Here is a 15,821-nt window from a genome sequence, read left to right on the forward strand (position 1 = left end):
GATTAAAATCCCTGAATATTCAGTTTTTTTATAGATCTAAAATAATGTTGAGTTTTAGCTTTTTTTTATATATATATTTTTAGATTTTACAAAATGATTTTTGAACTAAAAACTGAAAAAACTAAAACTTTCCTTGGCTTGCTAAAAAAAAGAACAAAACATGGAACTAATTCAAATATTTTATGTCAGTTACAAAATTATTCATCAAGAATATTCCAAGACAATATATGTAATGGGATAAGATTGGTTGTGAAAATACAAAATTATATCTGAGAGAAGTTTTTACTTCACATTTGCCACCCACAGATTACTTTAAAAATGGGTCTGTGGGAAACAATACACATACTGTCAAATGTGATCATTCTCTTCCTCCGCTAGCGATCAAACAAAACACCTTCACGCTGCTGCTTACTACATCTGTTATTTTTCTTCTTTTAATCCTACCTCTTCCTCCCCCAGCATACCACAAAGAAAATGATATCTCTGCATGGGCAAGTCAATAAACTTCCAGAAAAGTAAAGACGTAAAGTGAATATTAGGTAAGTGCTTGCATTTAGAGACTTTCAAAGCCATGGTTTACCCTTCCAATGTTTTTAATCTTACTATTCCTATGTGATGACCCACATCATTTTTACTGTTTGGATGTCTAGGGCTAAAATTGTCTTTATGCATCTGGTTTTCTTCCCAAAATCTTCCAATTATTACAAAAAATAACCTTTTGGTATCATTAAATTGTACATAATTCTCTGTGTGCAAGTAAATGTGAAGATTTTTGGTTGTAAATATGTGCCCTACAATTAGTTGCACCCAATCCTCAGCTAAATTCAAATGGGGAAGGTTGGAGTGCACCCACGGTCCTAATAAAGAAACTCTAGAGAAAATAATCATTGCATGCAGTCACAGTTTAAGCTTTAATTGTACCATATGCTCAACAACTACTCCCCAGCAATGCCAAATACAACAAATCTTCCATAGTTAATTGTACAACGCCAGTCTTTATAAACCACTTAATACGCATTTTGTATCAAAACCTTCGAAAAAATAAATACTACAGTGTACTATAACTTTACCTTTTGAGTAAAATTTTCTTTCAAAAATACATTTCAGCAGGTGACCTCATGATTTTTTTTTTATAAAAGTAGATGCTGTAATAGTACAAAAGTGGAGTATCAGACAGATTATAACCAACATTGTTGTCCATATGATAATGATAACTACTGCTTTGTTTTCATTTTTTAATGAGCTTGTTTTGAATCTACATACTACTAAAGCCTACATAAAAGTATTGCTATTTAAAGATATCATTTGGGAGCTATTTGGGTAAAACAATATGCTGTATTTATAGACATAAAATGAGGGCGTTCAATGCGTGCTGTTTACTGCAAAAGGAAAAAAAGCAAAACAAGACAATTACAAGGGCTTTTACACCTGTTTTCAAATGGGTCATTTGTTCACATGGTTCATTTAGGGTCGCAGTAAATTATGATACAAATCCAAAAAGGGGTTGAAGGAAGAGGCCCACTGTCCCGAGGACACACACGGTCACAAACACCCAAAGGAATATTCTGTCTATCACCATGGCAACATATTTCCAGTCGTCTTCTACCTGTGATAAGGGGCAAAAAAAAAAGACAGATTTAAAAAATGACTAATATAAGCATTGATAGTATTTTATTCATAATTCTTGTGTTTAATGGAAAATTGACTCTTTTAATTAAACTCCTTTAACAGTTTTAATGAAAACCATGATGCATTGCAAAGTGATTGATTTTTTTTTTTTTAAATTTGCTGTTGTTATTAGATCTGAAAGAATGAGTATGGAAAATGTTTTAATTCTAATAATGATGATTCAAAATGACATTTTGGGGGCATGGTGTAATCTTCATCAGGTTTTTTTTTTTTTTTTGCATTTAAGAATGGAGATTGTATGCATACTGTGTACATTTTTCTCTATAAAAATATACTATATTTTACCAGAATGAAAACGCTAAGATATTAAATTAGCTTTATGGTAATTCTGAAGTTCTGACCATTGTACTTTATTGAAATGTACGCTAGAGCAACCTGCACTGTATTTTTCGGAATATAAGTCGCACCCGAGTATAAGTCGTACTAGTTTAAGAATGCACAGTGTAAATTGCATTTTGGGGAATTGAATTTGATAAAATCCAAACAAAACAGTTGTCGTTTTGAAAGGCACTTAAAAGTAAAATAATAATTCAGATCGAGGCAACAACAGGCTAAATATTTTTTTACATGAATTTTTTTTTTATTGGTAAGCCCTTCTTAGTTGTTTTTAGAAGTTACAGGGTTTGCTGTTGCGACCCCCGAGGAGTTAAGCCGAACTGCCAATTTTCAAATGATCAACACAGACGTAGAGTTCCCTCTTGCCGTTTAATTTGGGATTATATAATATGTGAATAATTTCACACATAAATCGCACTGCAGTATAAGTCGCAATCCATAAGAAAAAAAACAAAAAATGATGATTTGAAACTGATTTATAGTCCGGAAAATATAGTAAAGCATCCCGGAAATATATATTGTACTACCATAAAATTAAAATAAAAAGACTATGTACCACATTTTATGACTACATTTTCATACCCACCTTTACATTCTCCCTTGCTACAATTTATTATATTCTAAAGCCCTGACGTGAAATCTCAACAGATAGATAGATTTTCTTTTGTGTTATTGTCTACAAGGAGAACAACTGACCTCCTTGGCTTTGTTTTGGCTCCTCATGTTCTCAGCAATGTACTTAACACTCTCGATAGCTTGCTTTATCTCAGGTGACACCACAGAAAAGGCCACTGCTGAATTCATGCTTTCCGGACTTAGTTGACATGTCGTTTTCCCAGTTGTTGTTGATTCAGGACTTTCCTTTTCATGCTGGCAGGGACAAGGGCAATTTTTCCCACCACAGCCATCCATGGAGGACAATGTACTGTCTCCAAACTCCAAGCAGTTTAGAGAACCCACTCCTACCTGCTGGAGAGCAAAAACAAAAAAGACAATTATGTCACTTTAAAAAATTCTATCATAAGGAAACTCATTTTAAAAAATTTGGTTCATTGAAGTTGGTGCGCTGTTTTCTGCAAAAAAAAAGTTTTTTCTTAAAATATGAACAAACTTGATATCAAGTCGTGTTTTTCAGCACTGGGAAGAGATGGAAACATAACCTATTGTGAAATGGGATAGTATATTTCTTTAGAGCTGGTTTTGGATTGATTCATTTGTGGTTCTCCCTCTTGCTCTTTGTGAATCTGCCAATAGTCAACGTTCTTAGGACAGTACACAACAAGTATAGCACATCATCTTTATCATGACAATTAGATGTTGTGTTGTTCGTTTTGTTTTATGAGAACGAATTTGAATACAAATGACTGCACTATAAATTTTGCCAAAAGACACCAACTAGATGTAGTGGAACAGGTGAAGTTTTATTTTCTATACCATCATTAGGCCACCTGGTGAGCTGGAGTTAACATAGTGCTAAAGGCAGCATAGACCAACCAGGTAAAAATAGGCAACCTAATGTGTGCACTAGGGATCACACCACAACTTGAGCTTTCAACTAACTATTTTTTTGGGACTCCCAATCTGCTAAATGGAAAAATTGCTATGATACACTTGAATTACTTAGTGGGGGAAGATGTGTGGTTTCGTTTTGTATTCTGAATTTTTAAAGATATATAAGCTCAAGAGATTACACGATAGTGTTACTTGAATCATAGATCACCTCAATTTGATTTCCTGTAGGTATTGCGATATATACATTCTGTGACATCTGACAATGTATGGATAATACAAGGAAGCAGGAATACTTACCTGAGCCGAGTTAACCCTCCTTTTCGTTCCTCCGCCTCCTCCTCCCCCTCCAGCTCCTCCTGCCTCCCCACTGTTCTCCAACCCTCCAGCCTTGTTGCCTTCAACAGTTGGTCTCCGCATCAACATAACCCTCGGCAGTACTTTGAGAAACACTGACCGCACCCAACCTGGCATTGTGTGGGTCATGGGCGTGCGGTAGTGCACATTTAAGACGAAAACCGTAATGACAATGCTGAGTGTTACGAAGATCATGGTGAAGAGTAGATACTCTCCAATCAGCGGAATGACCAGAGATGTGGAGGGGATGGTTTCAGTGATAACCAGTAGAAAGACAGTGAGGGAGAGCAGGACGGAGATACAGAGCGTGACCTTCTCTCCACAGTCAGATGGGAGATAGAAAACCAGCACTGTGAGGAAAGAGATGAGGAGGCAGGGGATGATGAGGTTGATGGTGTAGAAGAGAGGCAACCGACGGATGTAGAAGGAGTAAGTGATGTCCGGGTAGATTTCCTCACAGCAGTTGTACTTGATGTCGTGTTTGTAACCTGGAGCATCAATGATCTCCCACTCGCCACTCTCCCAGAAATCTTTGAGGTTAACCTAAATGATGAATGAAAAGTTTTCATCGTAAAAAAAAATGTAAGGGGACTTCTTGCATTAACAATCTGAATTTTGGCCATCCAATGAGCCTACTATGCATGTCTTTGGGAGGATACCGGAATTCCCGGAGGAAACCCACGTAGACCTAGGGAGAACATGCAAACTCCACATAGATGGACATGACCTGGATTTAAACACTGGACCCCAGAGCTGTGGGGCCGATGTGCTAACCACTCACGACACCGGCCCGCCCCATTGTCTAACACCTTTCATATTATGTTATATACTAACTCAGGGGCACGGTGGAAGAGAGATTAGCACGTCTATCTTACAGTTCTGAGAATAAGTGTTCATTCCATTAGGGTCCCAACCGTTCTGTTTATTCTCTTTGTGTCCGCATGGTCTTTATCTGGGTACTCATCCACAAATCATCCACGGTAGGCTGTTTGAAAACTTAAAAAGTGTAACCAGCCAATCGAAAGGCGTAAGGAGACAACAATATAGCAATACAAACCTTAGACCCAATCAGTACCAGGTCAATCTTGGCTTTATCATAAGTCCATGAGCCAAACTTCATTGAGCAGTTTTGATAGTCAAAAGGGAAGTAGGTAATGTCCATAGGGCACGAGGATTTGAAAATCGCAGGAGGAATCCAGGTTATGGTACCATCAAACTTGAGTAGTGCCTTCGTTTTATCCTCCACTAGAAAGTCTCCGACAGCACTGCATATAAAATGAATGTACAAAAGTCACGCCAGCGTTGACAGGGCCTTGAAAGCGGGTGATACGTTACGAGAATACTATATGGATTTAAGACAGGAACAACGGGGATGAAATAATTGATTTGGTTGGATAAAAACAAGAAAAAATCAATTCATTCATCATCCGTACCACATATCCTCGCAAGGATCGTGGGGGTTACTGGAGCCTATCCCATCTGACTACAGGCAAAAGGCAGACTACACACTAGTACAGACTGGTTCACCAATCAGTTACAGGCCACAGAGAGATAGACAACAATTCACAATCACAAAGTGGGAATCGATCCAATGCTTGCCCAGACCCAAGTAGGCCAAGTAAACCCCTATACCATCACGTGTTACGCTAGCGAGAATCCAAAAGGATTTCAATATTTTAACTCCACCACTCAAACCAATAGAACTGAAAATATAGTATAGACATAACATGTATAACTCAATATTTAGTGAATGTGTTCTGGTTGTGAATGGACGTATCCCTTTCTAGCTAATGTCTATTTGTCTTCTAAAGAGGAAGTAGAGGACTGTAGTAGAACTATTTTGTTTTCCAAATACTTAATTCATTGATAAAGTCAGGGACAGATAACCGATGAATGCTCACTTGTTGTAGAGAACAATGTCAGGTCTCCAGATCTTCTTTGATGGAACTCTAATAAACTCAATTCCATCAAACTCATCCGGCATCCATCGCAATTTATAATCATTCCAGATCTGAAAAGAACAAAAAATTAACAGTTCCAAGACAAATCTGTTCTTGCTCTCATTAATGCAAGAATTAGCAAATAATAGACACACTTTTGAAGTTTTATGTTGATTGAACCCAGCTCTCAGAGAACAAATATTTAGAAAATGAAAGAAATAATCCTAACTGACTTGATTCATGAATGTAGGGCCCTCACCATGTAACAATCAGTTAAAATAACATTTTGTCAAATATACTGTCAATCAATAAATAGACTATTCGGTCAATATTAAAGGGTTTTGCTGTAGCTCATCAACAGAAAGAGAGGCATCACTTGTTATTTTGTCAACATCCCTGCTGATAACATTTCATGACCTGCGGATCCATTAGTCTTGGCCATTTGCATGTCATTCAAGATGAAATCTTTTATTAGCAAGGCGGATTATTGCCTAGTAACGACCAGAGAGCTGTTTAATTAACCATTTCATGCTACAGTGATTTTTCCATTTATCTGGGATTATGTTTAGTTGCTGATGTTATTCCTGATGGGGTGGGCTGGATGCCACATAATTTGTTAAACACCTCTGATTCCTGACACAAACGTAAAAAAGTACTGCAAATCTGTTCCTATATTTGGCTTTCGATATACATGATTTAAATATATTTGTCATGGTAAAATCAACATGGGCTTGAGTTGAAATATTGAAAAAATAGCAGGAAGATACTGTTTTTGAACATTAAAAACATGCTTACACTGAGAAAGTTGCTACTTGCACAGTATCAATACATTTTAACTATTCTTAAAAATAGAAAAAGACACTGCAAACAATTGTAGTCTTTATACACATTAATGCATGTAAAATTGAGCAGCAAGAGGGAGCACCATATGTTCTGTGGAATCATGTAACTATCAACCCAGACGTTTAAGTGTATGTTGCGACTGCAATATAATACATTAATGAGGCTGGCATCAGGCGTACTTAAAGGCACATATGAGATGAAAGCAAATACAGCATTTAAATGAGTAGATAAAAGTGTGAAGCCAGAGGGTAACATATGTGGTTATAGCCTGCAGTGAGGTGATGCGTGACTACACATGCTAATATTGTCTGTTATCTATTTGCCCTCCTGGTACAGCCTCAATTGCTGCATTTAACATTTCAATGACAAATGATAATGGCATGATGTCAAGAATGGAGGGGTAAGGCTGACACATTAATAGTGGCATTTCATACTGATTTATGTATATGTCGAACTGGTCATCCCCTCTTATTTTGTGTTCCTAGTATAGGTAAAATGGCAGAAAAAAAAGGGCAGAAAAGTGTTTTATTTTTGTTTTTTTACCAGAAAAAACACATGTGCTGATTCACACAAAGATAATGATGTAACAGATTAGGCAAAGTATATCATGTATGAGTTTGTTTGTGCCAACTTACATGCCTGAGCCACAAATTTGTTTCCATGATCTGATTGACCTCATCCTGCGGAGAAGCACAGAAGTATATGAACGTGTACAATATTTTAAATGAATTTTTTTGCATGAGTTATCTTACAACTTTGACAAGTTGTGAGATGGAGACTTCAAATTCCACTGTGACAGGGTCTGAGACATTCTCCACTGGTCTGATGAACTGGTTGTACCTCCTGAAAAGAGTTCTGAAAAGCCGGTCTTCTGCTTTGAATGCAATGCAGTCTGGGAGAGTAGGAAAAGAGAGACATTGACCAAGATCAGGCATATGTATGTACAACTCAATTTGATAAAACTGAATTTGAATTTGGAAAAGGAAGTAAATTATAGACACACGTCACAAGAATCATACTGTTAATGTAATTCGTTTGAGCTCTGTGAAAAGACTTGGATTATTGGGAATGTTGATCCTCAACCTGAGGTTTTTGGCATCATATATTTACTTCCCAACGTGTCAGTGGTATGAATTTGCTTTCCGAGTTGACTTTGAGCTACTGCCCAACTCCTCAAACATTGAAACTATGTCTAAGAGAAGTCTTAGTCTGGGTTCCGCTTCTGTCAGAGCACTGAAAGCTCTCTGGTTTAAGTTACACATTTGAATTGATTGATTTGACAGCTGATGCCAGTGCACTTGAAGAACACCCATGCAAATTACTGGTATAACATGTAATGTGTACTCTGGGGGTTTGAGAATGAATCTAGGAACTAACAGGCAGATGTGGTAACCAAAAGGTCACTGATGGACAACATTTTTTTCTTTGAGAAAATCAAATTATTTATCAAAGTTGACTTCTACCGGACTGTACCGTTTTATATTTTGGTAGAGAGAGCTCAGACATCATAATGGTTTGATATGGAATCCTGGAATGGCTTTATACCGTATTAACCTATTTAACTCACATTAGCAGGGGAGGTGTTATGATGAGAAGATAGAGTTAAAATTTACACAGATCAGAATTATGGTTATTGTTTAAGTTTGGGTGCTTAGGTGTAACTCCCGCATCTAAGAGTTTTACTTTTTCTCATTTATCAGTAATCTCAGTGGGAAGGAACACGGTTACCTTAAATAATGGTTTGCCGGCCGCCAAAATAACAGTGCAAACACAGAAATCTGGAACCTCCTGAACAAGCAGTTTATACAATAGAATTTGGAATAGGAAATAAGAGAGCTTAAAACTCAGCTAAGAAGAGAATAGCAGATGTCTTGAAATGAGACCAATGTACAATTTATGTCCTTAAATGCACAATGTGAATTATTCAACATAATGTCCAGAAGCTGTCAAAACTTGGAGCACAAATTAGGTGTAGATCTCATGAGGATTATTTAATGCAGCCAAGCATGGATGATTGGAGTTGAACTTGAATCGTGAGAGGAGACCTGCTCTGCATGAGTATTGTTCGGGAGGTTCATGGTGTGGGAATAAGAAAAAAAATGAATACAGGGAGTCAAGACACGCACAGAAAAAATACTGAGTGAAAGGATTTTAAGCTTCATTTTCCCTCGAGTTTATAAAGCTGTTATTTTTTTATTTTTTCATTTTTTTTAAGAAGTAGCATTTGTCCAATTCTCAGTCTTATTTATGTGTTAAGTTTCCCATCAGCCTGAGTGGTGTCAATACATAAGGGGTTCAATTTCTCAATTTTTTTTGTTGGCAACAATATCTCATATTGGCATTTTATGAGACAATATATTGCTTGCTAAAATCTGCTATCACAACAGGCAGAATTAAAGTATCATGTCAGGTCTTAATATGTATCTTGACAATCACAGAATGACTATTAGCTGAGTTAAATGATGTGTTTATAAAAGTAGTTTATAATGACAACTGTGTATGAGTTATTTTCAACACATTTATCCATGAGTCACTTGGTGTTTAGCCATGCCCCTTCTGTTCTGTGATCTGTTCTATAAATGTTGCGGTGATATAATCCTTGTTTGTTCCCAGTTACACGAATAACACATACGTGCCATTGGTGTATCGCACAGTTCACAGACTGCCTCGTCACTCATGCGTTCAAATACCGTGCGTAAACAGAGCTTTGTCCACATCGAAACAAAAATGAACCTTCAATGACACAATTGTATTTTGAAACTTATAGACCGGATGTAATGGTGGATCGCTTTTGTTTAAACAGTGTTTTGTGTGGTTGCATAAGTTGTGCTTATGTTAATAAGGCATACTAGTAAGACCCACCCTAATAGACCAAACTGTTTCTGATTGACTTACCCTTGAATCTTGACCCATGCTAGATAATCAATAAGCTTTTCCCTGACGTCCTTTATTCACGTTGGAGTGAGAAGAGCCATGTGGGCTCGAGAGGGGTGTTCAAGAACCCAAGGGTGTCAACTGAAACACCAGGGAGAGAGCAGCAGGGACATCTGTAAATGACAGATAGACTTACGTGCTCTTTAACTTTGCCTGTAGGCTGAGGCATTGGGACCAACCAAAAGTGGTGTTCAGTTGAAAAAAAGTCTTTGCTCACGGTGTGTCTCACGAGTCACGACCAAGTACAGATACACGTTTAATTTGAATCACAATTTTGGTAGCACTTCAACAATACTAACTGTAGGGCAGATTTAGCATGAAAAAATTAAGGCATAACCTTAGAAGTTTAACCAAAAGAGAAGTTTGTGTGTAACATAAGGCATATAACAGCATTAGTCCCAACACTGCTTACCCCGAGATTGATCGGAACTTGTTTTACTCTTCAATCCTGTATTTAAAATTAAGACTTTATTTTACATAGTGAGGCATTTCTTTGTGACTGTATTGTAGTACCATATTGAGAGAGTGGAGGGAACACATCATTTTTACTGCCTCTACATATGGAAGAGAGAATTATGTGCAGCAGCTGATGAAAAACAATAAAATGTCTATCTGCCGCACTCAATAGATAAGATGCTTGATAACAATTTATCATTGCCCTTGCAGCTAAATGTTTATATCAACCCTCTACAATGCCACCAGTTAATTACCCACTCTGTATTCTGCTGAATATTAGCGGGTCAGATGCACATTGTCCGCCTCAGCAATAGACCCTGATAAAGCAGATAAAACCTTCCCTTCAATTGATTGCCTAGCATCAATCCTCAGTGGTTCATGTTTTGCGCAGTTGAATTCATCAGCCTAAGCACAAGAGACTGCTGTTTTTCCTTTCTTACCTTTTCAGTTTTTTAGATATGGCCATGATATACACGCCCGGCGGCCAATGTGTTTAGCACATTGGCTTAACAATTCTGGGATTGTGGGTTCGATCCCAGGTCTGTCCTCCCTTGTTCTCTCCTGGCTTGAGTGGGTTTTCTCCGAGTACTCTGGTTTCCTCCCACATTCCAAAAACAAGCATGGTAGGCTGGATGAACACTCTAAATTGCTCCTAGTTATGAGTGTAAGCGTAACTGGTTGTCCAACTCATTGTGGCCTGCGATTGGCCGGCAACCAATTCAGGGTGTACCCCACCTGGTGCCTGAATCAGCTGGGTTTTGGCTCCAGCACAATAGTTTGCAAAATAATAGGAGTATTGTATTTTAAAACACAAGAATGTCATAATGGAAGTGCCAACCAACCAAGCCAAATCAAGTCTCACTCATTAGCTGCAAAGAGGTAATTAAACCATGTAATCTGTACGTATGGTTTCCTGAAATCACAACACATGCTTCCAAAACAACATTTGCATTCATCAAAATGCATTTGCCTTCAGTGGATTTCATTTTGATGGCCTAGTTACACCAATCATCATCCGTCTCCCCAGAAAATATTAATTTGTTGTCTTCAGCTCGCATCATTAATTGTCTAAATACACTCATAATTAGAAAATGCATACTTTACTGAATATAGCAGTTCTATTACTATCATTTCTTGTCTCATCCATCCGTTGCCATGTCTTACACTGTACCTGTCTAACACATTAGAAAAAGTGATAAATCCTTACCTTGTATCACAAAACCTCCAAGTAGAAGCAAAGTCCATTTTAGAAGTAGATGCATCTCTCATCTATCTTTTTTTATTTTTTTTGTCCTTTTCTTTTTTGAGGGAATCAGTTCGGTCCAATTCATGTGAGAACACAAATGATACTATAGCCGCGTCTCTCGTCCAGGAGCGCGGATGTGGAATTGCCGGTGCGCTCTTACTGATCCAAACTTGAATGAGCACCTCCCCCTGCTGTATCCTTGTAGCTCGCACCAGACACGAACATAAAAAAATAGTAAAAATAGTAAAAAAAAATACTAACTAATTGAAATCTTAACATTAAAATCAATTTATTCAATATACCTTATGTGTTTTAGTGAAATGTCATGTCAGATTAATTATGTAACAAAAGTAGGTCGCCTCATTATAACTAAGTGCTCTATTTTGTTTACATGTGTGATATGAAGTTCTATAGAAATCCTAACAATATTAAGTACCGTATTCCCCGCACCATAAAGCGCACCGGAGTAAAAGGCGCACCATCAATTAATGGGCAATATTGCATATATAATGCGCACCAGATTACAAAACACTGTAGTGGTGGTTGTCATAATAGTAAAAGTAGTATTAGTAGTAGGGGGTTGTGTTATCCATCCAAAAGATGGAGCTGTGAGGGATTGTGTTGTACATTCACAAAATGAAACTGTAGTAGTAGTAATAGTGGATGGCTGTGTTATAGATTCACTAGATGGCGCTGTAGAAGTAGTAGTAGTAGTGGTAGTGGTAGTAGTAATGAGTTGTGTTATAGATCCGCTAGATGGAGCTGTAGTAGTCGTAATAGTGGTTATGGGTTATGTTATCAACTAGATGGAGCTGTGTTAAAGGGAATTTCATACAATGATTAAGCCAGGGGTGGGCAAACTATTCCACAAAGGGCCGCAGTGACTGTAGGTTTTCATTCCAACCCATAAAGAGGACACCTTTTCACCAATCTGGTGTCCTACAAATACAATTAGTGGATTGCAGTCTGATGCTTCTTGCTTTCTACACAAATCTTATTGGTCAAAGTGTATGTGCAGGATCGGTTGGAACAAAAACCTGCACCCACACAGGCCCTAAATGACCGGATTGCCCACCGCTGTTTTGTTTGCTACAGTTGGTTTATTCTTCCTTGTTTTGTATTATAAAGACAGGAGAAGGATGACTAAGAATTATTTGCGGTGGGAGTCACTTATTGTATTGTGTAGCCTGTCTTGCTCATCTGAGATTCATGTGGGCCCTATAGAGGAGTATTTTTATTTTGTCCGCAATTGTACCTTGTGCTGATCTGTGCTGTCTGAATTGATGTTACCAAACCTCTGAACTCTTTTGGACTTCCTGATGCTTCTCTCGAATATCCTTGTACAACTTTGATTCGATGTCAAAATATGCACCATGGAATTAAAGATTTAGGGAAGAGATTTGCACACGCTGCTCCACTGAGAAGAAAGTTACGCTTTCCGCTATCCTGTCAAACCTTTACGTTATCTCCCCAGGTAGTTGTATGAGTCTTTCCTCCAGATCAAACTCATTAAATTCCGTCTCCAATTTGCCATGCTTGGTTAAACGCCGTCAAGATAATCAGTACAGTAGTATGCTAAGTGTAGTTGAACTGGTTCCGGTGACTGGATATAAAACTAATGACTTGAAGGGAATACATTGGGTTAGATTTTATTTCTTTTATTTTTTACTCAAATGTCTGAACTAGAGGTTTTTTTACGCTAACATATCGCTTTTGTCATGAATTATTTGTTTTGAAAATTAACTTAAAGGTTTGAGCCATTATCAAGTTCTGGCAGTTGTAAAACTTTTCCTGACCTCTAAATATCTTTTTTGTATGGTTCAAAGGAAAGTGTCATATCTTGAGAATTTATGTCCAAACAGATGTTTAAGTATAACCCAAATCGTATTTTTTAAAAAAAATGGAGTCAGCACAAGGGTCTTGCCTTTTCTCCGATCAATAAAGAGAACTGGTCCTGAGAGCTTCAATAATGTCTTGCCTATATTTTTGTTGACATCTCTCAGAGAAAATAAAAGAAAATCTAACATTGTACAAATCCAATGCATGATTTGACAAAATTAAACAATACAATTGTGCATACTTTATATACCCAATAATATATGGAATATAAGATTCATGAGCCTTACTCAATCAATTCAATCACCAATCCCTTTTTCAGAAATCCTTCAAGAATAGTCAAAATCCCAAGAATATATATATATATATATATATATATATATATATATATATATATATATATATATATATATATATTTTTTTTTTTTTTTAAAAGACAGGAAAAATAATCAACGCACCTCATAAAAAAGACCTAATTTGTTGATGCCATTGCTGGTAATGTCAAGTAAAGCTCAGTGGAGAGCATCTCCCCTTTGTCAACTTCATTAGTGAGGATGCTTAAACTAAGAACGAGGTGAAAATTAATGTTTCTGCCTGGACATTTTAGTGTGATGCACCATAGCTTTCCTTCCACGCTGCCACAAGACATGTTTAATTCATGTTTCTTTCTTTTTTTTAAGGGCTGGCTGAATACATTCATCTAAAAGCTATTAAAATCACAATTTTTTTCAGTCCCTTGTGTCACCTTCATCTTCAATACAACACATCCGACAGCTTCTCATTGACATTCATTAAATACATACTTTCCATTCCATATATGTCTTTAACCCTATGTTTTCTGTCATCAGTCCATCTCTTTTCACTTCCCGTAAAAGGGTTCACTCCCCTATGTGCCGGCTCCAGTTCATATGACGTGCACTGGTGCCATCTTTCTACCTCAATTGAAACATAACAGTATCTGCTTCCCCCGCTAGAACTTTTAGACTCTCTTAAATTATTGACGCACATATATCTGCAGCACATTCCTGACCTGAGATAAGTGCTTTTATTCACAATCCCATATAATAAAATCTGAATGCTACATTTTATTCACTTTTTTTTTTCTTTTTTACACTTCGTAGCCATATCGTGTCAGAGGTAGGTTTAGTGGAACAAAGATGATGAGCAGATTCTGGGTGCTTCTACAAAGGATGACAAAGGATACACAATATCTTTATTGATGCTGAATCTCTTTATAAATTAGCCTTTGCTGTGTTCTTCATTGAGGCTGTTCTTTATGATGTAACTCCAACAAATAATTCTTTAGATTGGAATAGACGTGTAATTAAGATTTACAACACTGGCTAGTACCATTCACGCAAAACTGTACACAGTATTAAGCAACAGGAAAAATAATTTCTTAAACAAGATGAAAACCATGTTAAGTCATCATCAAGTGCTGTCTAAGGGTGTTCTGCTTATTAATGTCAAGAGCCTGGTGATTTAATTTCTAATGTGGCAGCAAAAGAAAATAGCATTAAAATGTAACCTTTATTTATTCAACTATGGTAACCAGAATTTTATTTTCAATGCAAACCTGACCGTAGAAATCTGAATAAAAAGAAAAGAAAAAAAATACATTACAGCAACACATTGGCGTCACACTGAAAAAAAAGAATGCAATCTGACATGTTTATGGACGTGGTACATTTATGGAATCATGGTTACTTTGGTTTTAATTCACAGGAAAGACAAGTTAAATGCTTTGTTTTGATCTGAATCTATTTGACAATGAACGCGCACACAAGTTGACACACTAGAAATCACACATTGTGGGCCCCTCCAAGTGGTTTATCTAACATGACAACCTGACTCAAACAATCAAGCCTTAAATAACATTTTAAAACCCAAATTAAGTTGTCAGTGGTGAATTGCTCCAGAAATTCATCACACTTAAATCGTAAAGGGTTTGATGCCACGGTGGTACAGAAAAAAAAGAAACTAAAAGCAACCAAGACTAATTAAAAAAAAATCACCAAAAGCACATAAAAAAATCAATATTTTAACCCATTGAAATTAACTAAAAACAAATTAATTTGTTGCAACCCTCTGAAAAAACACGAAAAACAGGATATTGAATTGTAAAGAAATGTTTTATTTCTTCTAATTCGCCATCTATTAACAAAGTAACACATAAGTAGGGGTTTAATAGTAATACAATGTGTTTAATAGAACTAAAATTAGACAGATTTTGCGGAGGGTACAGAGAGGGACAACGCCTAAAATGCAACAGCTCAGCCTACCCACATATTGATTGTGGTTAATGAAGTTTTAATCTGAGAAAGGGTGCCATTGGCTATCGATGTTGTGTGCACAAATATACTTCATTTCCTAGAAAGCTCTCTTTGTGCATTTGCTGGTCCATGTGTAGGAGAATCTCGTGTGAAGAAACCGTTCAGTGCTCGTAGATATCTGTTATACACGAAAGAGATGCAGCGAAAAAGACAGTGTGCTACAATGATAAACAGCCTCTCATGTCTTAGCCGCCTGGCTTTCTCACATCTTGAAATTTTTTCTCGTCTCTAGAGATAATCATTTGCTCGTAGGTACCACTGTGCAGGAAATATTGTTTATTCCCAAACTATAGTGAACAGGCATGGCATTTTTGGAGTTGAAGTATTTTCAGATGAAGGTTT

At 36.9% G+C, this 15,821-nt stretch overlaps 1 protein-coding gene and 1 long non-coding RNA gene across 2 annotated transcripts in view; one reads left to right on the forward strand and one right to left on the reverse strand.

Annotated features, from left to right (window-relative positions):
• LOC144197643 (uncharacterized) overlaps nt 1-15,821 on the forward strand; it is a 30,934-nt gene that overhangs the window by 3,659 nt on the left and 11,454 nt on the right. The window contains exon 2 of the long non-coding RNA XR_013326560.1: nt 460-539. This is a non-coding gene — a long non-coding RNA (uncharacterized LOC144197643). The remainder of the gene's footprint in view (nt 1-459; nt 540-15,821) is intronic.
• Nucleotides 167-11,536, reverse strand: chrna6 (cholinergic receptor, nicotinic, alpha 6). The gene is made up of 8 exons (XM_077718137.1): nt 11,272-11,536; nt 7,427-7,566; nt 7,310-7,354; nt 5,793-5,902; nt 4,949-5,156; nt 3,835-4,434; nt 2,722-2,994; nt 167-1,606 (listed from the first exon to the last, which is right to left on the reverse strand). Exons 1-8 carry the CDS (start codon nt 11,324-11,326, stop codon nt 1,481-1,483), a joined length of 1,557 nt encoding a protein of 518 aa, XP_077574263.1. The 5' UTR covers nt 11,327-11,536; the 3' UTR covers nt 167-1,480.

This window comes from Stigmatopora nigra, chromosome 6, assembly GCF_051989575.1.
Source record: "Stigmatopora nigra isolate UIUO_SnigA chromosome 6, RoL_Snig_1.1, whole genome shotgun sequence".
NCBI lineage: Eukaryota > Metazoa > Chordata > Actinopteri > Syngnathiformes > Syngnathidae > Stigmatopora > Stigmatopora nigra.

Coding starts and splice junctions, on each gene's coding strand:
- chrna6 (XM_077718137.1), bottom strand. CDS start 11,326: ATGCATCTACTTCTAAAATGGACTTTGCTTCTACTTGGAGGTTTTGTG. Junction 7,567..11,271: donor TGGAGGTTTTGTGATACAAG/GTAAGGATTTAT, acceptor CTACTCTCCCAG/ACTGCATTGCATTCAAAGCA. Junction 1,607..2,721: donor GCCAAAACAAAGCCAAGGAG/GTCAGTTGTTCT, acceptor CCCTTATCACAG/GTAGAAGACGACTGGAAATA.